The sequence below is a fragment of the Siphateles boraxobius genome, unplaced genomic scaffold, assembly GCF_051911475.1.
Source record: "Siphateles boraxobius isolate OS27281-9 unplaced genomic scaffold, OSU_SipBor_1 26, whole genome shotgun sequence".
NCBI classification, from domain to species: domain Eukaryota; kingdom Metazoa; phylum Chordata; class Actinopteri; order Cypriniformes; family Leuciscidae; genus Siphateles; species Siphateles boraxobius.
Genome location: NW_027508876.1, coordinates 5,915,321 through 5,940,890, shown reverse-complemented (window position 1 = coordinate 5,940,890; position 25,570 = coordinate 5,915,321). Strand labels below are relative to the sequence as shown.

Genomic DNA, 25,570 nt, shown 5'->3' with positions numbered 1-25,570 from the left:
GAATCTCCGGGGGAAGAACGCGTGTGCCATCGTGCCCCGTCCCCGAAAGAGTTTTCAGGGGAAGTCAGGAAGGCTGTTGAAGGGAACCAGATCTAGTTGGGCCAATAAGGGGCAACTATGAAGACCTGTTTCTCTCCTGACTTGGCACGTAGGTGCAAGCGACGGGCGCAAAAGACAGGAGCATTGCTCAACACAACATGTGAAGATCACTGGGCTTCAGGAGCATTTTCTGCTCAGCACTTGGGTGTGACAAGTTCACTGAGCTTCAGGAGCATTCCTGCTCAACACCTGAGTGTGATAAACTCACCGAGCTTCAGGAGCATTTCTGCTCAACACTGAGTGCGAAGAACTTCACTGAACGACAGGAGCATTTCTGCTCAGCACTTGAGTGTGACAAGTTCAGTGAGCTTCAGGAGCATTACTGCTCAACACCTGAGTGTGATAAACTCACTGAGCTGCAGGAGCATTTCTGCTCAACCCTTGAGTGCGAAGAACTTCACTGAGCACCAGGAGCATTTCTGCTCAGCACTGCGTGTGACGAATTCACTGAGCTACCTGTGATGAACTCACAGAGCTACAGGAGCATTGCTGCTCAACACCTGAGTGCGATGAACTTCACTGAGTTTCAGGAGCAATTCTGCTCAACATGAAGAGTGATGATTTCACTGACTTGCAGGCGCAAGGCGACCATGAGTCGCAGTCACTTTTAGAAGGCTCACTGGGGTTAAACGCATTTCTGCGGGCCCCTGGGGCAGCTGAGACCCAGTGTTTGTCCAAGGGTAGTCCGCTCGGTTTACCCAAACACTGGCGGAAAAATAAAACCGGGGGGGCAACTGAGCGGCCCCGGAATGGTCATGACCCAGCCGGACCCAGGGGATGGAGTCTCCACTTGCCCTGGCTATAACTGTCGTGAGGCTCGATGGCGGCACGATTGAGTAAGCGGGAGGAGTGGAACAAGGCGCCCTCAGAAGCGTCTGACTCCAAGGAGGAGGTGACGGGTGAGTTTGTGACATGCAGGGGAAGCTTGCGCAACGGTCGCAATGTCTAACAACTCGAGGCACGAATGCCCGTGTAGTTAAAACACGCCCTTTGTACATGGCCCCTCTGTTGAAGAGAGTTTGGCAGCAGACCGGGATGAACTATAGTCACACAGGTGAGCTGCTCTGCCACGGTCACCTCGGGACTCGATCGTGAAGCTAGCTCTGAAGCGGTCACATATGGAGGAAGCCAAAGGCTGCGACTACCATATACCCCAGGAGCCTCTGAAAGTTCTTTCAGTGGGACCCTTTCTCACTTCAACACCAGCTGAACACATTCTCATTGGAGAGACATGTTGGACCGAGTACCTCTCCAAAACTAAGAAAGAGATACTCAGCCCGTGGGCGAGACTACTCTCTTCCAGTTGACCTGACGACCCAACGGGCTCTGGAGCACTCGAGGGGAAGGACACTGTACTGATACTCCACCCTTAGACGCAACACACAGGATGGCCTGCGGTGCGGGAGGTAGAGATCTGAAGCACTTGTCTTTCAGGTCAAAGCTGCAGACCAATCTTGGGCCAAGATGGTCACGACCCACCCCCTAGTAGCACGAAGAACGAGTTTACAACTGGCCTTCGTACCGGCTGGAGGAGCGGCTATATCAAATCCTTCGCCAGCAGGATAAGATAAGCACGCACAAGTCAGGAGCACTGCTCAACACTTGGTGTGATGAATATCACTGAATTTTCAGGAGCACGTCTGCTCAACACCTAATGTGATGACTATCACTGACTTGAGCGGGGTAGCCGAGCCTGAGGTGGGGCAGCAAAGTAGAGAGAGTGGTGTTAGTGTGCTGTGCAACACTTACCTGTCTCCACAAGCGGCAGGGGGCGCGTGAGAAGGCGGATGACCGGGTCCTCGAACGCACCAAGCTGCCTGCTGGCGACCAAGGGGGAGCTGAGGGGTGTAAGGCTATACAGGGTCACACCCGCCAGACTGGCCCTCTTGGGACCCAGGAACAGATGAAATTGCTCTCTCTTTGAAGTGTGGGTACCGCTTGCTCCGCTTTTTTTTTTTTTTTTTTTTTAGGGAGCCAGCGGCGGAACAGACACACACACAAACAAAGGCTCCACCCGGCCCTCACCCGGGGGGAGGGAGTGATCGTGCCACTCCAAGAGCATCTCATCCATTCCTGGGCGTCTCTACTGCGGCCGGCTCCCTGCTGAGGCCTGGGTGGAGGCTGCTGCGGAGGGCCAGCAGGAGCGGCGGCCGGAGAACGCCCACGGCGACGAGCAGGCGGAGGAGCTGCCACCGGCGGCGGGTGGAGGCAGCAGCTGGCCACCGGGGCAGGATGTGCCGGATGACCTCCGTCTGCGCTTGAGCGGCAGAGAACTGTTTGATGCAGTTCTCCACCGCGTCGCCGACCAGCCCAACCTGGGAAATTGGGGAGACCAGGACCCGAACCTTGTCCGCATCCGCCATACCAACCAGGCTGAGCCAACGAAGGCGCTACTGGACCACCAAGGTGGACATCGCCAGACCGATCACGCACGCTACGACACCCGTACCCCGGAGGGTGAGGTCGGATGCAGTGCGGTGCTCACCTATGAGCGCACGGTCTGGATTACCCTCGTGCATGCCATGGGTGCCCTAGCCTGCAGCAACGCCATGGCACGCAAGAGGAAGGGGCTTGCCCACAGGCTTTGTAAGCTCTGCCCGTCGTAACAGACGAAACTCACAGGCCTTAGGGGGGAGACGAGGATCCCCCCAAAAGGCAGCGGCCGCCGGACACAGGTGCACCTGTGTCGACAGACCGCTCCAATGGAGGGACACCTCGCAACCCTTCACCGTTCCTCCATCAAGGGTAATGAGGGGGAAAAGCTATTCAGGCAGTTTCTGGCAGAGAAAGATGCTGTTCACCACCTGATAAGCTCTCCATGCATTTCGGGAAAGAAAGGCACTGGGGCGGCGAGCTGAGAACCAGCGCGGCCCGCCCCAAGATACCAAACTCCAGATTCCAACCGAGACTGAACGGGACACGGTGGAGGTTCCACTCGAGCCCGGCAGCCTAGGCGGCCCGTTTCAGCATAGCTGATAATTCTGGATCCGGCTCGGGCAACATTGAACTCCCGGAGGGAGACAATGCAGCCGAGTCATCATCTCTAGAAGTCAGCTCACCCTCCGATGCTGCAATCGGCGTCCTGTCCTCCAGGGGAGCCCCGAGTGAAACCGCTGGCCCACCCATTACAGATGGACCAGCAGACAACACGGGAGGCTCCAGTGGTTGCAGTGGAAGGGAGGAGTGAGGAGCCCACAGGGAATGGTTACCGGGCGGGACATCCAACACTATCCTCCGGTCACCCATCCCACACAGCACCCGAGGGTGGGGCATGGTAATGGGGACTCGCTCTCCGCGAACGAAGGCGAGTCTCGCCCTCAACACTGCGACAGTCATGTTCCCACAGTGAAAACATGAGCTGTCCACAAAAGCTGTCTCAGCGTGCTGTAAGCCAAACACGTGACACAACAGTTGTGACCATCAGAGAGAGACAGGGAACGACCGCACCCAGAAACGCACGGGCGGAATGACATATTGAAAAAGACGCAAACGCACCCGTGTTGCTCTTTCAGAAAATAGGACCGTCACCAGTGCCGGAGCACACAGGGGAATGACCGCGGCAACACTGAACAGAGAACTGAAACAGTGAAGCACTCACTTTTCCGCCCTCTAACCAGCCATCAACACACACAAACATTTAGAAATTTGTTGCTGTTAAAACAGCAGTTGAGAGCTCAAAGCTCGCGATCACCGCTGCACTCGCGCTGTAGAACACCAGCACTGGGAGAGTCTTCCTGAAGAACACCGACACACTCGCTCGTTGTAGACAACAGCACTCTCAGAGACATCAAACGATCGGCTCCGAAGCGAAAGGCAACTAGTGCGTGCATCCACTTCCGTATTTATACCCGCGCCGCGGGGGCGGAGTGTGTGATGCGAATCACGCACTTCAATTACATTGGCTCGTTCAATAGTACTCGAAGAAGACAGGCTCTCTAGCGAGATCCCATTTCAGTCGGCGTCGACTACGTCCAACGTTATCGACTGAAAGGGAACCGAGGTTACGTTAGTAACCGAGTATCGTTTTGTCTTATCTCGTCCTTCAATGTCAACACTCCTCCTTTTATCCTCCTCTAGCTCCTCCGTGAGAGACACAAGGCCATTGTGGTGCTCATTAGCAATCGTGTCACCGGCCTAGCTCCGTTCTCGTGGCTCTCGCCCCGCCCTACTTTTATTTAATCAGGTACTATCATCACAGGAAATGTACTCATTTTGAAAACAGTCCAAACTCTTAAAATCTATATCAGCATTCTAATTTCTAATAACTATATACACTCACCTAAAGGATTATTAGGAACACCTGTTTAATTTCTCATTAATGCAATTATCTAATCAACCAATCACATGGCAGTTGCTTCAATGCATTTAGGGGTGTGGTCCTGGTCAAGACAATCTCCTGAACTCCAAACTGAATGTCAGAATGGGAAAGAAAGGTGATTTAAGCAATTTTGAGCGTGGCATGGTTGTTGTTGCCAGACGGGCCGGTCTGAGTATTTCACAATCTGCTCAGTTACTGGGATTTTCACACACAACCATTTCTAGGGTTTACAAAGAATGGTGTGAAAAGGGAAAAACATCCAGTATGTGGCAGTCCTGTGGCCGAAAATGCCTTGTTGATGCTAGAGGTCAGAGGAGAATGGGCCGACTGATTCAAGCTGATAGAAGAGCAACTTTGACAGAAATAACCACTCGTTACAACCGAGGTATGCAGCAAAGCATTTGTGAAGCCACAACACGCACAACCTTGAGGCGGATGGGCTTCAACAGCAGAAGACCCCACCGGGTACCACTCATCTCCACTACAAATAGGAAAAAGAGGCTACCATTTGCAAGAGCTCACCAACATTGGACAATTGAAGACTGGAAAAATGTTGCCTGGTCTGATGAATCTCGATTTCTGTTGAGACATTCAGGTGGTAGAGTCAGAATTTGGTGTAAACAGAATGAGAACATGGATCCATCATGCCTTGTTACCACTGTGCAGGCTGGTTGTGTTGGTGTAATGGTGTGGGGGATGTTTTCTTGGCACACTTTAGGCCCCTTAGTGCCAATTGGGCATCGTTTAAATGCCACGGCCTACCTGAGCATTGTTTCTTTAGTGCCAATTGGGCATCGTTTAAATGCCACGGCCTACCCTCAGCATTGTTTCTGACCATGTCCATCCCTTTATGGCCACCATGTACCCATCTTCTGATGGCTACTTCCAGCAGGATAATGCACCATGTCACAAAGCTAGAATCATTTCAAATTGGTTTCTTGAACATGACAATGAGTTCACTGTACTAAAATGGCCCCCACAGTCACCAGATCTCAACCCAATAGAGCATCTTTGGGATGTGGTGGAACGGGAGCTTCGTGCCCTGGATGTGCATCCCACAAATCTCCATCAACTGCAAGATGCTATCCTATCAATATGGGCCAACATTTCTAAAGAATGCTTTCAGCACCTTGTTGAATCAATGCCACGCAGAATTAAGGCAGTTCTGAAGGCGAAAGGGGGTCAAACACAATATTAGTATGGTGTTCCTAATAATCCTTTAAGTGACTGTATTTTAACTAATTATACCAATACAGTAGGCTTAATATTAAAATGAGGACTTATCATCTAAAGTTCTCATTATCTATTTGTGTTATGTCTCAATAAATGCATGCTAGAAACAACATGGAAAATATCATCTAAAACCCTTTCAAGTCTGTTAATAATTATTTATACAAAACATGTATACAGTTCTACACAATCACAAAATGCTCCTCATTGTTCAGACAATGTCATATAAAAAAGTCAGCAGCTGATATTATATAAAACTTACCCCTGATGGTCACTTAGAACTGCTGTGCTGTGTGAGTAAATCACTGAGTTTTGTCACTTAATCAGACCGCTGCAGGACGTGACTTTACATGATCACAGAGGGAGGTTTTTTTTCTCAGACGGTCTTCCTCTAAGGTGTGTAGAATTTTGTTAATTTTTTTTTTCATATCAAATTATTAGATCACACCAGAGCCAATGAATAACAAGTGAGCATGTTTATCAGGTGCTTCATACCCCTCAAAAATACAGGTCCTTCTCAAAAAATTTGCATATTGTGATAAAGTTCACAATTTTCCATAATGTAATGATAAAAATTAAACTTTCATATATTTTAGATTCATTGCACACCAACTGAAATATTTCAGGTCTTTTATTGTTTTAATACTGATAATTTTGGCATACAGCTCATGAAAACCCCAAAATCGTATCTCAAACAATTAGCATATTTCATCCAACCAATAAAAGAAGTGTTTTTAATACAAAAAAAAAAAGAGTCAACCTTCAAATAATTATGTTCAGTTATGCACTCAATAGTCAATACTTGGTCGGGAATCCTTTTGCAGAAATGACTGCTTCAATGCGGCGTGGCATGGAGTCAATCAGCCTCTGGCACTGCTGAGGTGTTATGGAGGCCCAGGATGCTTCGATAGCGGCCTTAAGCTCATCCAGAGTGTTGGGTCTTGCGTCTCTCAACTTTCTCTTCACAATATCGCACAGATTCTCTATGGGGTTCAGGTCAGGAGAGTTGGCAGGCCAATTGAGCACAGTAATACCATGGTCAGTAAACCATTTACCAGTGGTTTTGGCACTGTGAGCAGGTGCCAGGTCGTGCTGAAAAATGAAATCTTCATCTCCATAAAGCTTTTCAGCAGATGGAAGTATGAAGTGCTCCAAAATCTCCTGATAGCTAGCTGCATTGACCCTGCCCTTGATAAAACACAGTGGACCAACACCAGCAGCTGACATGGCACCCCAGACCATCACTGACTGTGGGTACTCGACACTGGACTTCAGGCATTTTGGCATTTCCTTCTCCCCAGTCTTCCTCCAGACTCTGGCACCTTGATTTCCGAATGACATGCAAAACTGAGCAACAGTCCAGTGCTGCTTCTCTGTAGCCCAGGTCAGGCGCTTCTCCCGCTGTTTCTGGTTCAAAAGTGGCTTGACCTGGGGAATGCGGCACCTGTAGCCCATTTCCTGCACACGCCTGTGCACGGTGGCTCTGGATGTTTCTACTCCAGACTCAGTCCACTGCTTCCGCAGGTCCCCCAAGGTCTGGAATCGGTCCTTCTCCACAATCTTCCTCAGGGTCCGGTCACCTCTTCTCGTTGTGCAGCGTTTTTTGCCACACTTTTTCCTTCCCACAGACTTCCCACTGAGGTGCCTTGATACAGCACTCTGGGAACAGCCTATTTGTTCAGAAATTTCTTTCTGTGTCTTACCCTCTTGCTTGAGGGTGTCAATGATGGCCTTCTGGACAGCAGTCAGGTCGGCAGTCTTACCCATGATTGCGGTTTTGAGTAATGAAACAGGCTGGGAGTTTTTAAAAGCCTCAGGAATCTTTAGCAGGTGTTGAGAGTTAATTAGTTGATTCAGATGATTAGGTTAATAGCTCGTTTAGAGACCCTTTTCATGATATGCTAATTTTTTGAGATAGGTATTTTGGGTTTTCATGAGCTGAATGCCAAAATCATCAGTATTAAAACAATAAAAGACCTGAAATATTTCAGTTGGTGTGCAATGAATCTAAAATATATGAAAGTTTAATTTTTATCATTACATTATGGAAAATAATGAACTTTATCACAATATGCTAATTTTTTGAGAAGGACCTGTATTTGCTATCACTTTTAACAATTCTACTACATGAAAGTGAAATTTTGCAGGTGCAGGCAAGAGAAGGAATTGAAGTAAAAATAAATTGAAATACACTACAAGGATATCTATATTCAATTCAATTAAGCAGGCATGAAACTCGGAAAACACCTTTTGATATATATACAGTATATTTGGTTTTAAATTGTTACATTTGCATTGAAAAATCTTAAATTGCATTCCCTTATGCAGATACTCAGAGTTACGCAGAGTTTGCTTTGTTTACTGTTCCTCAAACATGCCTAAATAAATCAGTGTGTGTCATCCAGTGCGGCCTGAAGTGGCTGTGGTGTGTTTAAGAGGGGATTACAAATCAATGCTTCTCTTGAGCTAGTTCACTGTCAATAGTCTGATATGTTATCAACACCCCTAACACTCATTGCAGTACATGAACTCCCAGTAAAACATCACATAAAAACAGCATCAAGATGTTCATGATCAAATCGGACTCAGTTTCCATTGATTTGAGTTGGGTCAGCTTGCAACAGTATAAATTTTTGCAAACATGGTAGAAAAAAAATGGATTCACAACACGTACAAATTTGATAGGACCTAGATCCCTTTCTACAGCCAACGGTGGGTTTACAAGCACCCACACATACTGATGACAATGTAATAAATTCAAGAGTATTGACCTTGCGGGTGCCAAATTTTTACTCTAGCCATTTTCTCTGTTTGAAATAAATTAATAAGGTGCAAGGCATTGCTAGAGGGCATTAAAAGTCGGTATGTCTATAGTTATTTTTTATTGGCATTAGAGGTCAGATTTCTATACAAAAACCCTAAATAACTGCCTTTTATTAGGGTTTTGAGTGTTGTGGAACTGCCTCTCAAATCTTTCTTTATAGTGTTTTATTAGTTGCAACCCAAAATACCGCTACATGTGATTGATGCACTGTGACACCCATTGAAATAAACTAAACTTAATATATGATAATTATTTGTATCATTAAAGGAATAAATTAATTAATTGACTGCAGTAATGGAACCACTAACTGGTATTTTAGCCATAACATTAGCGGAAAGATCTAAATATGTAATGAAGTTGCACTTGGAAGCACAAGAAAATTAGCTTTAATTACAGTATTCGATGAAGGTCAAAGTAAATGAGAAGCGCTGGGTAAAAAAATACAATACTGCAGTCACAGACATTCTTATCTGGGGATATAGATTTCTCAGAGGACTGCCGTGTTAGCTAAAAAAAAACATTGGGCAATTTGCTCTTTAATTTCTACAGAGGTTGTGCAAACCAAACACTGACATGTTTGATTCAGGCAAAGTATGTCTAAGACACAAATTGACCTGACCTTTTCAGGGAAAACTATTTCTGTTTGAATAGTTTAGTGTGAAGAGATATACAACAAAAAGTTGCTTTGCCAAAAAATAAATAAACAAAAATAATAAATAAATGAAATTATCAAACACTTGGCCTGCCAAGTCAAGATGAAAGCAAGATAAATATGATTAGTCACAAAAAGCAGAAGTACTCACATTTAAATTTGCAAAGGTTGCCCTGTGGATCCTTGCGAAGAATCCTGATGTTAGAACAAGATTTTTAACAGGATTCCTGATTATTTTAGTCTGAACTCAACAGATTGAGTGGCACACTTAAAAGTAGTAATAGTAATAATAAAGTCACTGAGTTTGCAGTTAACAACTATATTTGACACAACAGCAAACCTGCAGCCTGTGTGTGAGCAAAAAAAGAAATGTTACACCTGCAAAGTGGGCATATCTTAAAGGCACAGCGAAAAAGAAAAAGAAAGTAAAATAATAAAAAATAAATAAAAAAACTGTAACCCCTTTAAAGTTCTCCATGCACACTGTAAATGTCATCACCAGTAAAGCCCTCCTGGGCTATCCATCAAATTTTGATTGCAATGTGTTTCTGTTGCTGTCCTTTTCTCTAGATTTTTATATTTGAGAATAACATCTACTACCGGGCCACTGTGGAGAACAGATCCATCCGTCTTGTTTCTACTGGGAAAGAGGGTGTGATTTTCAACGGCCTAAGTGACTGGCTCTATGAAGGTAAGAAAGATAAAACATGAACATATGTTTTTATGCCTTGCAGAACTAAACGTGATTTTCTAGATGAGGCTTTGTCCGGACAAGTCTGACCGAACCAGTATAAAAATCCTTATTGAGCCTTGTCAACTAAGGTGAACTTAGCCTCTTTGCATCTTTAAAGAGTATTGTACCAAAATTCAAGTTCAGGGAAGAAGGAGGCAAACGGTCAACATTAAGTTTAATCACAAAGTAAATAGAAACAACAAAAAGAGACGAGCAGCAGTGGCCTTTCTGCCAACTGCTGTCTAAAACATAATAAAACAACAACTTAAAATGTCGCAGGCCTGGTCCTCTCCCTCCCTTCTACGGTGAAGATGGTTTTCTGAGCATTGTCAAAGAATCAAAGGAAGAACAATCAATAGCCTAGAATCTCCCAGAATGCACCGCTACCTTTGACAGGACTCTGTGGTTGTGGATTTTCACCCTGTGTGACGTGAGTCTCCCATTTAAACTTTAATCTGAGCTCATATTGCAGCGACTGACCCTTGCCATGAGTTTATGAGGTGGTGAAGGTCTCGAAATTGACACGTATTATTTATTGAAAGGGTTGAATGTATTAAAGAGAGCAGAGACTCATCCTGGCCTATTTCTGTTGCTCCTGATCTCATTCTCTCTGCTTCGGTTCACATTATGTATGATTTATCCTCCTTATTCATCTGAAATATTTGCATTCTTACATTTACATTTAGTCATTTAGCAGACGCTTTTGTCCAAAGCGACTTACAACTGAGGACTAAAGCAAGCGAGTCATCGTGAAGAGGCAAGAACAACGCAAGAAGTGTTAAAATACAAGTTCAAAATACAAGTGTCAAAATACAAAGGTCAGGCATTGCTCAGAGTAGCAAAAACCAGACAAGGGAGGATTTAAAGGAGAAGGAAAGTTTTTTTCATTTATTTTATGTTAAGTACTCACGGAAGAGATGAGTTTTCAGTTGTCTTTTGTATCCTGTCAGGGATTCTGCATTACGGACGAGGGTGGGGAGATCATTCCACCAGCATGGAACCGTGAATGAGAATGTTCTGGAGAGTGATTTAGTGCCTCGCTGTGATGGCACCACGAGCCGTCGCTCATTGACCGATCGTAGGCTTCTGGTAGGGGTGTAGACTTGTTGGAGCGAGTGAAAGTAGGACGGAGCTGAGTCTGTGGTAGATCTGTAAGCAAGCGTCAAAGCCTTGAATTTGATGTGAGCAGCGAGTGGTAGCCATTGCAGAGAGATGAGGAGAGGAGTGACGTGGGCCCTTTTGGGCTCGCTGAAGACAAAGCATTCTGGATCATTTGTAGAGGTTTAGAGGTTCATATTTGAAGCCATTTTTAAAAACCCAATAATCACACACCTGTGACGTCATTTGAATTCTACATTAATGTGCCAAGTATTTTGGCAACCGTAAACAGCCTACAGGTACCCATTTTCCACCGAAACAGTTCTTGGCCTGCGTCCCTTCTCGAACCGTTCCACGCATTACTAATGCAGAAAAGGGTATTCCAGGCCGGAAAGACTGGTTGAACTCCGGCCCTAAAATTCGAAAGGAGCCAGGGAGCGGGGGTCGCTGTCTATGGCAATCTTGTTGAGCAATGTAATAACGTTGAACTACTTTGCTCTTTAGATCTAAATACACTTCTATAAATATGTCGCGAGACGGTTTCATTTTCATTTTACCTCCAAAAAGGACAGATGAGAGTACCAGGACGTCACTGCTCATTTCTCAAATCTGTAGATACACGCGGCCGGTTCGCAACAGGCTCCAGTTCGCCTGGCCAAGAACCCACAGTGATATATTATCATTACATAATGTTAAATATAACTCAGTTATTACATACAGTACAGAAAATAAGACTCCATCACGTTATTAACAGGTCTTTTTAAAATCCACAACAAATCTTTGATTCTACCATCATCCCTTGTGAAAAAATTAGTACACTTTAATATTTTTTTTCGTCAGTTACTCATGTCATTTCAAATAAAAAACGCCTAAATTAAATCTGTTCATCCTATAAAGTGATTGAATCTCTTTGCAAGACTTAGATTAAATCACTCAATTCATTTGGTTTAGTTTTACGTCACTTTTAGAAACGTTTTAGACCTTTTAAGGTTTGGTTACCATGGAACTTATTTATAAAACATGCAAATGCAGAGAATTGAACTGCATACTCTGAAGTACACCAATGTTCAGATTTACAAAAAACATCTGTGATGTGGAAAAGTACTTAGTGCCACATAAAAGACTCCGGTTTCATTCAAATCTCAATTTCTTAAAGGTTTTGAATGACATGAGGGTAAATGATGACAGAATATACTTTTTTGGTGAACTATCCCTTTAAGTAGGTCTCTTTATATGTAATTTCATAATTTCTTGTATTGTTTTTGAAATATGGTTAAAGTGCACTGCTGAATGTACTGACAAGCAATTATGCTAAACTAAAATATACTTTTATTTCTATTGAAACTTGTATGTAATGTTTTTAAATATATTTGTAAATAAACATTTGTAATGATGAAGTTTAAAACATTTAAAATATATTAACTTTAATGTACATTAACACAAAAAAATCAAATAAAACCTCAGTTAAAATTAGAATTTACATGTGCTTTCATATGTCAGTCAACACATCAAAATAAGTGTATTTATTCAAAATCTGCTAAAAGATTATAAAAACATAATGGTTTAAAAAGTACTTTAAAATAAACTTTTAATTTGACATTATAACAAAGTGCAAAGTACTTCAGTGTTAAGAAACATGAACGTGTACTCTCTTTAAGTACACTAAATTGGACTTTTATTTCACTAATATTAGATTAACTGCAAGTACAGTTTTTATATTCTTTTAAAATTTGAAGTACACTACCAGTGCCCATTCACTACAATTAAGCACACCTCTTTTTCACTTAGAATTAGCATTCACATTATCCACATTATTTCTTTCTGAATATATTTTGCAATTCTACCTCTCTTCATTTTAAATGCTAATAGTCTATTAAAACTTCCTAATATGTAGTGAGTTCTTGCTGACATAATATTGCATTTTTGGCCATGAACAAGTATGTAATGCTTGTGATGGAGCATTATCGCAGGAATCTTAAGGTGATGATACACAGGGAAACTTTTAGGGCAATGTTGCCGAGCGATTGTTGCTTGGGCACTTTCCCAATGAGAATGTGCAACAAATTTATATCTGGATAATTTAGATTGATCGTGGGCCCTGTGTCTCGCCTGGTTCCCCGTTGATGGCAACATTGCCCAGCAACATTCCTCAAAAAGTTGCCAAGTGTATCATCATCTATAGAGTGAGACAGAACACCGTCCCGTCAAAAAAAAAAAAAAAAAAAAAAAAAGCACTCAGAATCCTATCCTGTCTGTTTGATAACCATGGTAATTTCACTTAACAAATATATATATATTTTCTAATCCTAAAGTGCCTATTATTTTGTTCTGAAGGTCTCCTAAAACAGATTTGCATGCATCCAAGGTCAAACAAACACTTTAATTTTCACATAACATATATTTCACCATCACAGCTTTTCTCACAGTGTCTTAAACGGTTTGATAAAGGATTCAGTCTCTATAAATCACTCCTTTCAGTCTGCCTACTCTGCTCTGATTGGTCAGATGGCCTAGTTTGTTGTGATTGGTCTACCGCTTACAGCGCTTAAAACGAAACACCCATTACCATAGCTGAATTTCAAAATGGCTATAGGTAAGAGTAAAAACAACATGAACAATTGAGTGTGAGAAAGAAAAATATGGTAAACATGGATAGGCGAAGTCATTCTCGTACTCAAACTCCTATATTCACTGTAGAGCTGGGCGATTTTTTTCCCTAAAACAATATGTGATTTCTTTTTTTTTTAAATCGATTTACGATTCGATTCGACTTTCCCCTCCTTCCATGTAAAACAAAATAACTGCAAACTGTAAATATATTTTAAAAAATATATATTTATTGTGTTTAATTAAAGTGCATCAACATAAGCAAAATTGCAAAGGCAAACCCTTTCTCTAACTGAAAAGTCACTGTGCAGTGTGCAACTAAGATTGTTAAACATCCAAATTATTGTAGAAAAAAAAAATCTATTTTTTGAAAATATGAATCGATTTGACCTACCAACTCGATTTTTAAATCAAATCGATTTTTTTTCCCAGCCCTAATTAACTGTGAAACAGCCATTCAGCGCTATTGTGCTACTGTGCAGCCAACAATGCATTGTGTACTACAGTACAAAACCATGATACATAAATACAGTGGATTTGAAACTCTGAACTGTCCTTGACTTCCTGTCCATCGGTTTATTGTCAGTCATTGTTCATGTGCAGTTCAGTTCATCTGCAGATCCTCTGAATGATAAATGAATCGTCAAGCTTTGGTGCAGTCTGAGGCTGTTGAATATAATTCCGGAGTCTATTCTGCGTGTGGAGGAGAACAGGTGGCTGTGCATTCATTGGCGATGGAGTTTATGCCTGCTAGACCCTTCTGGATATAGAGTTCCCTGATGTGCTTAGGGAAAGGTTAATGTATGTTAATTCAGATTAGCCATGCCAACCCAAAAAGACTAAAACAACCAATATCCATCATTGCAAGAGCAGTTTAATTCCTCCAGCTGTATGGATTTGCATTAAAGTTGAACGATCCACAGTGTTCATCTACTTAATGTGATTTGAAAGTGGCTGAAAGTTATTATGAGGAAAGTGTTCTAATCAACCTCACCCCTACACAATCTCCTCTCTGTAATTTGGAGATCAAGAATGTAGATTGTTGCATTGTTGTGACTAAGTATGCTTTCTTAGAGTAGTTCATCACTTTGCCGAGAGGATATTAATTACCTCAATCAGTCTGCATAATCAATGCTGAGTTTTAATTACCCCTGAATAATCAGTGAACCGCATGTATAGTTCTAGCTGTGGCAGACCACATCTGCTCTAATGAAGATCATGAAATGAACCCTGCAAGAAACTCATAGTAAGACGCACTTCGTGCAGACTTGTGGCGTTTAACAATGACTGCATGTTCCTCAGATCATAAGACATCCCGTTTGCCATTTCATGATTCAGAAGGGTCCCCTTTGTTACTGCTTTTTGCCAAATCTGAAGTAGTGCAGTAAATAAACCTGCTTCTTATTTTGTTTTGAAATACCAAAAAGGTTGAAAACATGAGAAAATAATTTATTTTAAATGCAGATTATTGCCACTTTTTTGGAGAGGGAGCCTATTTGGGATAAAAAAATTGGTGGTCCCACTTTATATTAAATGCCTTTAAGTACTCTGTACTAACATTTAAATTAATAATTTGGTACAATGCACTTATTGTACATTCATGTTATAAAAAATGTTTTTACATGTTTCAAGTCCCCATGAAATCTAAATTTGTATTTTTTTTTTAGTATGAATATGTTAGCCTTAAGGTTAGCTTTAAGCCTGTGTGCTCCAAACAATGACAAAATACACATTTAGAAGATACAAACGTTCAAATCTTACAGTCTCTCACTTCCGCCAATATGGATCAATGATTTTGATGACATCACACTGTATTTCAGCTTCTACATTATAAATAGATGCTGCAGCTGTGGCTCAAAAATCATTCACTTGTTCACACAATTACTATATTCTATATGGTGAATGGTACATAGTGCACTATATAGGGGATAGGGAGTGATTCAGACAGTGTAAATATGCATTTTCGGACGAATGATGTGTGGTTTCGCATTAGTGTCACACGAACCAGTCCAGAGACACGATAGCACGGAGGTGATCATATGCGCATATCACACATACCAGAAAACGTAGTAGATCCTTTTCAATTTTGTACAGAATGCTTTGTTTTTAAAGCAGTATGGAGGAGATCAGGATGATCGACGGTTAGACAGACGGGGCATTAGACAGCACTGACGAGTAGAGATAACACTGATGCCATGCACCAACATAAACTGCTTACTTTTGAAGCTACACATCCTCAGCATGATACTGTTCACTGTTTTGCTTTAGTGACAGTTTAATATTAAATCTAAAAGGGGAATCTATTATACTGCGGCTGACAAATGTGGCTTTACCGAGCTCAGCGGCTCTGGACATTAATCACAAAATAAACTAAACGCTATTGGCTATTTTAAAAAAGGAGAGGAGCTGCTCGACATGTCCCGCCCTGCCTTCCTGTTTCACTGGAAATGATGTCAACATATTGAATAACTGCATTTCAAGGCACTTCAGTGGGCCTTTAAGTACATTGTAACTAACAATTTGTTTCATACCTAATAAAGTGAGATTCAAAAATGTTACTGTTTTAGACGCTCTCCAAAGAGTAGTTTTTTTGAATCCGTTGATCTGTTTAAATTTTGATTTTTAAAAGAATTTTAGAATTAAGAGATTATTTATTCAAATACAAACATGTGTCACGGGTGTAGCAGGGATGAGGAGAGGTGAGGATCTTTTAGCAGACAGTCTTTATTCTATGAACACACAAACTAAGATAATCCAAACAAGGAGCCGATGGCAATTATCCAAAAACTTTACAATGTCCTCATTGTACAACATCATTACTGGTATTATGAACAACAGCAGAGCTGATATCTTTCTGACATTACTTGTTATTTCGTTATTTAACTAAGTGTCACCGTCCCGCTAGCGCAGTAATTCTTAAAGTGTGGTCCGCCATCGCCCCCTAGTTGTCCACGAAAAGATGACCTAAACTAGGCAAGTGTTTACAAAATCGTCACTTATTTAAAACCTTCGCACGTACGATCACACCGGTGTGATCAGTCTTGGCTGGTCCCTGCAGCATACGGTGTGATTAGAACGGTCCATGCATCACGTGATCAACTGCTAAATTCAAATGTGCTTTCGCCGCGTTGGCTGGCGCTGAGCCAGAGAGGGGCGCACTCAGTGCTGTCATATATCACAACTATTCAGTGTTTTTAACCACATAATATTTATTTTAGGTTTCAGACATTTAAATACACATAAGTACTAGCAAAAAAATGATTTGGAGTTTGTAAAATACACACTGATGTCTATGGAAACGGCAATAATAATACTTTCCATTATAAAAAGACGACACGTTTTATTCTTATCAGATACACATTGTGTAAGTAGCTTAACATTTTACCCTATTCTTCTCCCAGTTCAAAATGGCGGATGGCGAAGTATGATTGGTCAGATCACCTGTCAATCAAGCTCCTTGCGAAGGGTCAATTGACGTGTTGTATACCAACATGACGCCGCCCATCGCACATACAGCAACTAACGCAATCGTTATACAGGTGTTTAAACAACAAAACACATCCACTTGCACATATTTGACAATCGGAATATCAGTGTTTCATGTTATAGCTAATACATTTGTGAATATTTTGAATAAAAAAGGAAAAATGACATAAAAACAGATCATCATTCATTCAGCGCTGAACATCCAAAGCTTGCAGAATCTGCCCTCAAAGTGCGCATGCCCTTCTCAACTACATACAACTGTGAAGTTGGGTTTTCCACACTGGTTGGTTTGAAAACAAAACAGCGCAACAAACTAAACGTGGAGCCTAGTATGACACTGAAACTCTCCTCTTTGGAGCCAGAAACTGATGTGTGAGAAGCAGTACCACTCGTCTCATTAATATTCACATTGAGTTTTAGATGGAAATCTCAAAATATAAAATCCACAGATCTATTAGTTTTGTAATGAACTAGTTTTGGTTTCATGTGTAAAATCCCAGTAATTTCAGTGATATTGGACATTAAGGGGAAACATTTTTTCAGCATTTTATTGTTACCATAGTTACAACCATAGACTTCCAATAACCACCACCTCAGTTTTAAACTATTGGCCATTTGGAATGACATTTAGTGGGACCTAGGCTGTTACAGTATGTTTAATTGCAGTTTTTTTTCCCACATGTGCAGTTTGTTGTTCATATTAAGCTGCAGCTCATTTCACATTTACTTTTTCAAATGAAATAAAATTCATATAATAATTTCTGATCATATTATTGCATTTGTGTTTGAATCATTCGTTTTTGACTTGAAACAGTTGCATATTAAACTTAAATTTAGCTTATCCTTAAAATTTTGCGCTGTGTTGTGGTTGCGCTGTGTCACAAGCAATGACGCATCACCATGGAAACATTACATTTTGTTGTTTTTTGGGGGCGTGTTAGAGTGGGATTTACACCTTTGTCACAAAAAGTCGACGCACACACTTTTAATAATTGAAACTTTGTTTTTTTAATGCTAAAAGTTCATAATAAAACATAATCTAGTATTTGTCAATAAAAAAAGATAAAATAATATTTAATATTATTTTTAATAATATTACAAAATTCCATTCTGGAATTACAAACATTTAAGTTTTTATAGTGCATTTTAATGTCCATTATCAAAGGGGTGGGTGACACTTAAGGGGTTAAAGTACATTAGGATAAATACTTTGCTTGTTACATATACGTGCAACATTTCAGCCGTAAATAAATTATAAATGTTAGCTAAATTATGTTCATTACCTGTCTAGCAACATATGTTTATGCTGAAACATAATTTGTAATTTTTAAAACATCGCGTGTCGTAGTGTAGTGAGTTGGTTCACATGAATTAAGTTTCACGCTTCAGGACTTCTGTTAAGGGAACATAGTGATCATCAATGCACCCTGTTTTTTACGGTGCATTGTGGGACTTCTTAGGGAGCGAACATTTCAGTGCCCTGTAAGGATTCTGTGATTGAGACAGTCTTTAAAATAGCCGACTCCCTGATCAGTGCCCTGACAACTGAACTAGGGAGCAGATTTAGACGCACCCCAACAGGAGCAAACCAAAGCCACTTATAGGCAAGTCTGCAAAGGTTAGCAAAAAAATAAAAGCGAAACGCATGCTAACACTGTGCTATGCAGGGAAGGAAGAACGGATGTCAATGGAGGAGGGGCTTCACTATGCTGAATAAACTCATTTTGTGTGAAAACGGTTTATCATTTAATGAATCGAGAGCCTGTTTGCTAATCTTCAACATGTTTGCTCTTAAACATTCATTTTCGATAAGAGAAGTCATGGACAATTGTGTGACGGGTATGATTCAGTTTACAGCACTTCTCATTCATTTCTATGGTATCTGCAAACAGGGATTGACTGTCGCACAACTTTGATTGAAATTCAATGACATCTAGGAATCTGTGTATCATTCGTTCAATCGTTTTTTTATTTTTTATTTAATATTGAAAGTAGAAAAATTAGAAAACAGTTCCTTTTCAAGAATTCAGCTTGGTTTTTTTCGTTTTGAGGTAGAAAATGAATAAACAGCTTGAATATTCGATTTCTACACGTGGGAGGGAATGAAACGCCCCTTTCCTCTGATTTGTCAGATGAAGATCAAACTGTTCTGTCATCAGTTATTCCTCAGTTTCGCACAGCAGAATAAGAGTCCTCTGCTGCTGCAGCTGATGTGCGAATTCTTATCTCGTTTATTGCAACTACATTTCATCTTTTTCTCATCAAACAACCAGACTAACGAATGGCTCGGCACAACCCGTACCGGGGAAGAGCCTAGACAGGGCTTTCTTCTGTGTAGAAATAAATTCACCTATGCTTTGCATCAGCTTTGTATGGCAGGGTAAAAAATAAATAATAAATTAAGATATAAATCAATATAATTAATTGTAAATTAAATATTTTAAACACTAATACAAAAAGGAAAGAATAAATTGAAACCACGATAATGTAACATGATTATTTCACATGACTTGGGGAAAGTGTTGGATTTATTAATAAGATTTATTTCAACAATTCTTAAAAACTCGAAATTTGAACATTTATGGTACTTTAACTATTAAAATAAATAATAAAACAGATAATACTTCAATAAGTATTTAATAATTCCCGCAGGTCCACCACTTATAATGCGGGAAATTCCCCCGCAAACATTGATTCACTTTAGCATGTAGATTGTATGAGTAGCCTAAATGAATCCACACAGATTATAAAATCAAATCAATGACGGACATGACGGAATTGTCACTTGCACAATCGGGCCAGCATTGCATCATAACTAAAGTTAATAATTTTCACTTCTTTTTAAGTCTTCTTTTTAAGTCTTACTTTCAAGCTGAGAGAGTTTATGGCTTCGGGAGGGGCGGATGTGCGCGTGCATGTGTCTTTCAGAGCACAAGACAAAATAAGAATGTTCTTGCAAAACAGATCATGGCAAAATAATCGTTTTTACTCGATTGTACTATTTTGGTGATCGTTGGGAGCCAAAATCGAAATTCAATTAATTGCACAGCCCTATTCTGATTGACTATCTAACAACCGGAGAACTGAGAACAACAGAGATAATAAAAAACATACTCTTCTGAGTTTTATGATGTAGGCCTTGTGTTTTATTAAAATCTATTAACCTATAATTTATATCTAAAGAATTTGCGCTTATTCACGGCGCGCCTGGTCATGTTGAGAGTAAAACACGCGCGTGACAACGTTGTAAAAAGGCATTTTATTATTAGCCTATTCGGAAATAGTGTTAAATACATAGTATCATTTGTAATAAAATAGTAATGAAATACAAAATGAACAATACATACTATAGTTTGTAATAAAATAGTAATGAAATACAAAATTAAGACTATAAACACTATTAATAATGTATAGGCTATGCCTATTTTACTTTCCCCCATGTCAAATCCTTAAATGAGTGGTATACAGAAAACAACAAGAATGAAAAATAAATAGCCACCACGTATAATAAAAATATACATAGTAGCCTATAAAAATAGCCTATTGTGCCCTTTATTATAAACAACATTTAGCCTATTTTGAACGCCAAGCCTAAACAAATTTATTTGAATCGACCTGAAACTGTACCGACGTTGGGTTCACGCTTCTCTCATTCGGTCCAACATTTCCATATTTGCAATGTAACATTTGGATGCTAACTATTAATGTAAAGAAGGCTTCGTACTTCAGTCGAGTCCTAATATAGACGAAGGCTAAATCAACATCTTCAAGGGGAATGAGTTTGGAATAACAGCAAGTTATGACTGACCGGCACAGCATTTATATTGTAGGCTAAAAAAGACGAATTAAATTAAGCAGAATAACTTTTTATATGTTTGGTTGACTGTTTTATATTAATTATGAACAGGCTGTGATGTCAATTTAGCAATGCCAGAACCAGAAGTGAGCTGATAATATGTTGTGTAAGCGCGATGCACCGGCGCCATCACTTTGATTTGTTCCTCGGCTGTGGAAATAACTTAATACTCTGTCGTTTAATACTCTATCATTCAAAACAGTAAAATGTATATTTTTATTTGTGTACATTCAAAATGACTACAAAATGTCATGCCTTTGAAAAATAAAGAAAACAACATGATGCGCTGCTTTAGCGCGTCTCGGTCTCCTCGAACAAATTTCTGGCGTAGCCTACACCAAAAATTAACCAAAATACAGCGAATAGCCTTCTTGGCGTGCCTACTCTTGAATGTCAACATTTAGATTATTTAAAGTAAAATGCATTATATAAGTCACTTAGGAATAAATCACAGCGTGCGTCATGATAAAAAACTTGACTTTACAGTCCGGAAAATATAGGAAAATAGCAAATTATTTCACGGATACCCTGGCACTTGAGAACTGCTGGTCTACACAGAAGAAAGCCCTGTCTAGGCTCTTCCCCGGTACGGGTTGTGTCGAGCCATTCGTTAGTCTGGTTGTTTGATGAGAAAAAGATGAAATGTAGTTGCAATAAATGAGACAAGAATCCGCACATCAGCTGCAGCAGCAGAGGACTCTGCGGGAATTATTAAATACTTATTGAAGTATTATCTGTTTTATTATTTATTTTAATAGTTAAAGTACCATAAATGTTCAAATTTCGAGTTTTTAAGAATTGTTGAAATAAATCTTATTAATAAATCCAACACTTTCCCCAAGTCATGTGAAATAATCATGTTACATTATCGTGGTTTCAATTTATTCTTTCCTTTTTGTATTAGTGTTTAAAATATTTAATTTACAATTAATTATATTGATTTATATCTTAATTTATTATTATTATTTTTTTACCCTGCCATACAAAGCTGATGCAAAGCATAGGTGAATTTATTTCTACACAGAAGAAAGCCCTGTCTAGGCTCTTCCCCGGTACGGGTTGTGCCGAGCCATTCGTTAGTCTGGTTGTTTGATGAGAAAAAGATGAAATGTAGTTGCAATAAACGAGATAAGAATTCGCACATCAGCTGCAGCAGCAGAGGACTCTTATTCTGATGTGCGAAACTGAGGAATAACTGATGACAGAACAGTTTGATCTTCATCTGACAAATCAGAGGAAAGGGGCAATCAAGCTGTTTATTCATTTTTCTATCTCAGAACGCAAAAATCAAACTGAATCCTTGTTTTTAGTTTTTTTGGGGGGAAAAATTCATTTTTCTCATTTTTCTACTTTCAATATTAAACCAAAAACGACTGAACGAATGATACACGGATTTCTAGTCTTTAATGTGATTGGTTATCAAGGCACATGTGATCCAAGTTAGCTGTTATGCTTTCTCCAATGGTAGGGCCAGGGACACAATCTCTCAATAATAAGACCATCCCTAAACAAACCACAGGAGGAGAACACAGACACAGCAAGACAAAAGAATATCAACATAAAAGTTTTGAAACATAAAACACCTTTCCATAAACTTAATTTAGTCCGTTTATGACAGAACATGAGTGTTTTGATGGTTCAACCTTCATTTAATATTTACCTTATTGAAGAAGTTTTCAGATATTTGTCAGAAACATGTAAAACGTAGGATTTATGTGGCTTAATAGGGCCACTTTCCCAAATAATGTGATTTTTAAGCACTAAATCTGGCAGAACCTCCTGCACTGCCGAGTGCTGACAGATTTTGAAACGCTTATGACAGACATTCCTACACCTCACTGCGATATGCTTCAGCCCAGCACTTTTTGCTTTTCTTTTGCATGAAGTTCAGCAGTGTCCGACATTTTGATATTCTCACCACTTGCTCTGCACTACTGAAAATCCCACAATCCCTCATACAATCCTGCCATCCAGCTTCCATGGAGAATTAATTGAAAATACTGCTAACTATTCTCTTAAGGCAGTGGACATGTGTTTTAACCCTAGAATGCGTTTTTATATATATATATATATATATATATATATATATATATATATATATATATATATATATATACATAGGCGTCGATTTCGGTGGGGACGGTCCCCACCAGATTTCGCCATGAGTCATTTTGTACCCACCACTTTTTGAAACATTGAGGCGCCACGGATGTACCTAATACATATAAATAAAACATATCCAGTTAACTAGCAGAGCATTAATTTAATTCGCTATTAAATAAGAGATCTAGCGCTAAAATGTGGTGTTTTTGAACTCAAGCTGCTGAGCGCTCGTTGCCGCGGCAATCAGTGTCACGGATACAGGCTGGTGCAGTCTTCACTCGGACACGCACTTCAATCTATCGCCATTGTGGAGACTCTCTATTCATTCCGGTGAAATCTCAAAATAAAATGCACACAAACATGTCCCTGTTTGATATAGACTGTAACCACTGATGAACATATTCAGTTTTGATGAGAGAAAAAAAAACTATACAAGTGCAGATTAGAAGCCGTAACCTCTGACAAAAGATCAACCAATAGACCATTAAAGAACTCAAACAAACTGTGCAGATCGATGGATTTATTTACGGGTTGAGCAGTGCAGAGAGGCTGCACAGTTTGACAAGTTTCAGTGACGTGCGGTCTGGGTAGGCAATCGTACTCGGTTACTAACGTAACCTCGGTTCTCTCTAGAGAGGGAACGAGTACTGCGTAATATCTTACGCTATGGGGAAAACTCTTTTCCACAAGATATTGAAGCCAAAAATTATCCTTTAATTTTGATTAATGTAAAACGCTGTGCGGCAGCGTGCAGACATAGGCAAGACGGCTCGCGCGCCTATTGACTGCCCTGCGGCAACACCAGCAAGCCTATCGAGAGAGGCCCTGCGTGACGTGACATCCAATGGGGGCGCTTCGCGCCCATTTCGTCACGTCCCGCCAGAATAGGCGTGGCCTTGGCCTGTAAATACACTCGACAGGCTGATACAAACTGATTTTCATCGCTGAAGCGAACCAGCGCTGTTGTATGCACGGCAAGATACGCAGTACTCGTTCCCTCTCTAGAGAGAACCGAGGCTACGTTAGTAACCGAGTACGTTCTCTTACGAGAGTATCTCATGTACTGCGTAATATCTTACGCTATGGGGAACACAATGTAAGACGCCGTGCGTACTGAGATCCCACACTAAAGTCCCAAGGGCAGTAGCCCGGGGCTCATATAGTGCATAATCACCGTAGACTCACAGAGAGTCGGAGAAGAGAGGCTACAAGCATCATTCCCCATGAAATAGCATCCCACAGGAGCTAGGTATGTTAACAGTATTTCCCGCAGACAGGGTGAACGCGTTCAGCCTGAACTGGGCAAAAGTACGGGTTATTCAACACCCATGGAGCTGTTCTATCGATCAGTGAGCGATACTCAAGCAAAACTCAGCATTCTGCGCCGGCGCAGCGGGACAGATAGTACTGAATTCTAGACCGACAGCAGCTTGGCCTGTAAGGCGGGAACCTCTAGGTTATAGAACCGTATAAATGTAGACGGCGAGGCCCAGCCCGCCGCCATACAGATATCATGCAAGGAAATCCCACTAGACCACGCCCACAAAGAGGCCACGCCTCTCGTGGAGTGCGCTCTGACACCCAAAGGACACTGCAGGCCCTTAGAAGTGTAAGCCAGCGCTATGGCATCGACTATCCATCTGGATAGGCTCTGTTTTGATACGGCCAGTCCCTTGGAGCGTCCGCCAAACAAAACAAAGAGCTGCTCGGTCTGCCTGAAGACAGACGAGCGGGACACATAAGCTCTCAGCGCCCTGACGGGGCAAAGGAGATTAGCATCCGCCTCCTCATTGTTCACCGGGAGGGCGCACAGGGAAATAACCTGGGCCCTGAACGGTGTGTTGAGGGATTTGGGCACGTACCCGTGCCTTGGTTTGAGTATGACTTTTGAGTCATTAAGCCCAAACTCCATACAGGACGTGCTTACTGAAAGCGTTTGTAAGTTCCCCACGCGCTTCATTGAAGCAAGAGCCACAAGAAATACCGTTTTGAAAGACAGGTGCTTCATGTCTGACAAATGGATTGGCTCAAATGGGGCACCTTTCAGGTCTTCCAGAACCGTAGAAAGGTCCCACATAGGGACTGAGGGAGGTCTGGGAGGATTCAGCCTCCGAGCTCCCCTGAGGAATCGCACGACTAGGTCGTTTTTCCCCAGTGACTGGCCAGACGTCAGTTTTGCAAACGCCGTTATGGCCGCCACGTATACTTTGAGCGTGGACGGGGTTCTACCCTTATCCAGCAGCTCCTGAAGGAAGGAGAGCACTTCCGTAACCCTGCAGTCTACGGGTGAAAAGCCCTGAGCTTGACACCAGGTAGAGAACACTGACCATTTCGAGGAGTAGAGCCGTCTAGTAGACGAGGCCCTAGCCTGCGTGATCGTGTTTAACACTCCCTCCGGGAGGTTAGCGGGTACCCGTTGATGGCCCACACATGTAGGGACCATAATTCCGGGCGAGGATGCCAAATCGAGCCCTTTGTCTGAGAGAGGAGGTCTCTCCTCAACGGTATCGGCCACGGGGCAGTGCTGGTCAGCTGTTAATAGGACTGGGAACTAAGTCTGGTTC

At 41.3% G+C, this 25,570-nt stretch overlaps 1 protein-coding gene across 4 annotated transcripts in view; it reads left to right on the top strand.

Moving 5' to 3' along the window:
* dpp6a (dipeptidyl-peptidase 6a) overlaps positions 1–25,570 on the top strand; it is a 503,595-nt gene that overhangs the window by 411,365 nt on the left and 66,660 nt on the right. For all 4 annotated transcript variants that reach the window (XM_077244246.1, XM_077244247.1, XM_077244244.1 and 1 more), the window contains one exon: positions 9,694–9,814. In XM_077244246.1, the coding sequence (XP_077100361.1) occupies positions 9,694–9,814 (121 nt within the window). The remainder of the gene's footprint in view (positions 1–9,693; positions 9,815–25,570) is intronic.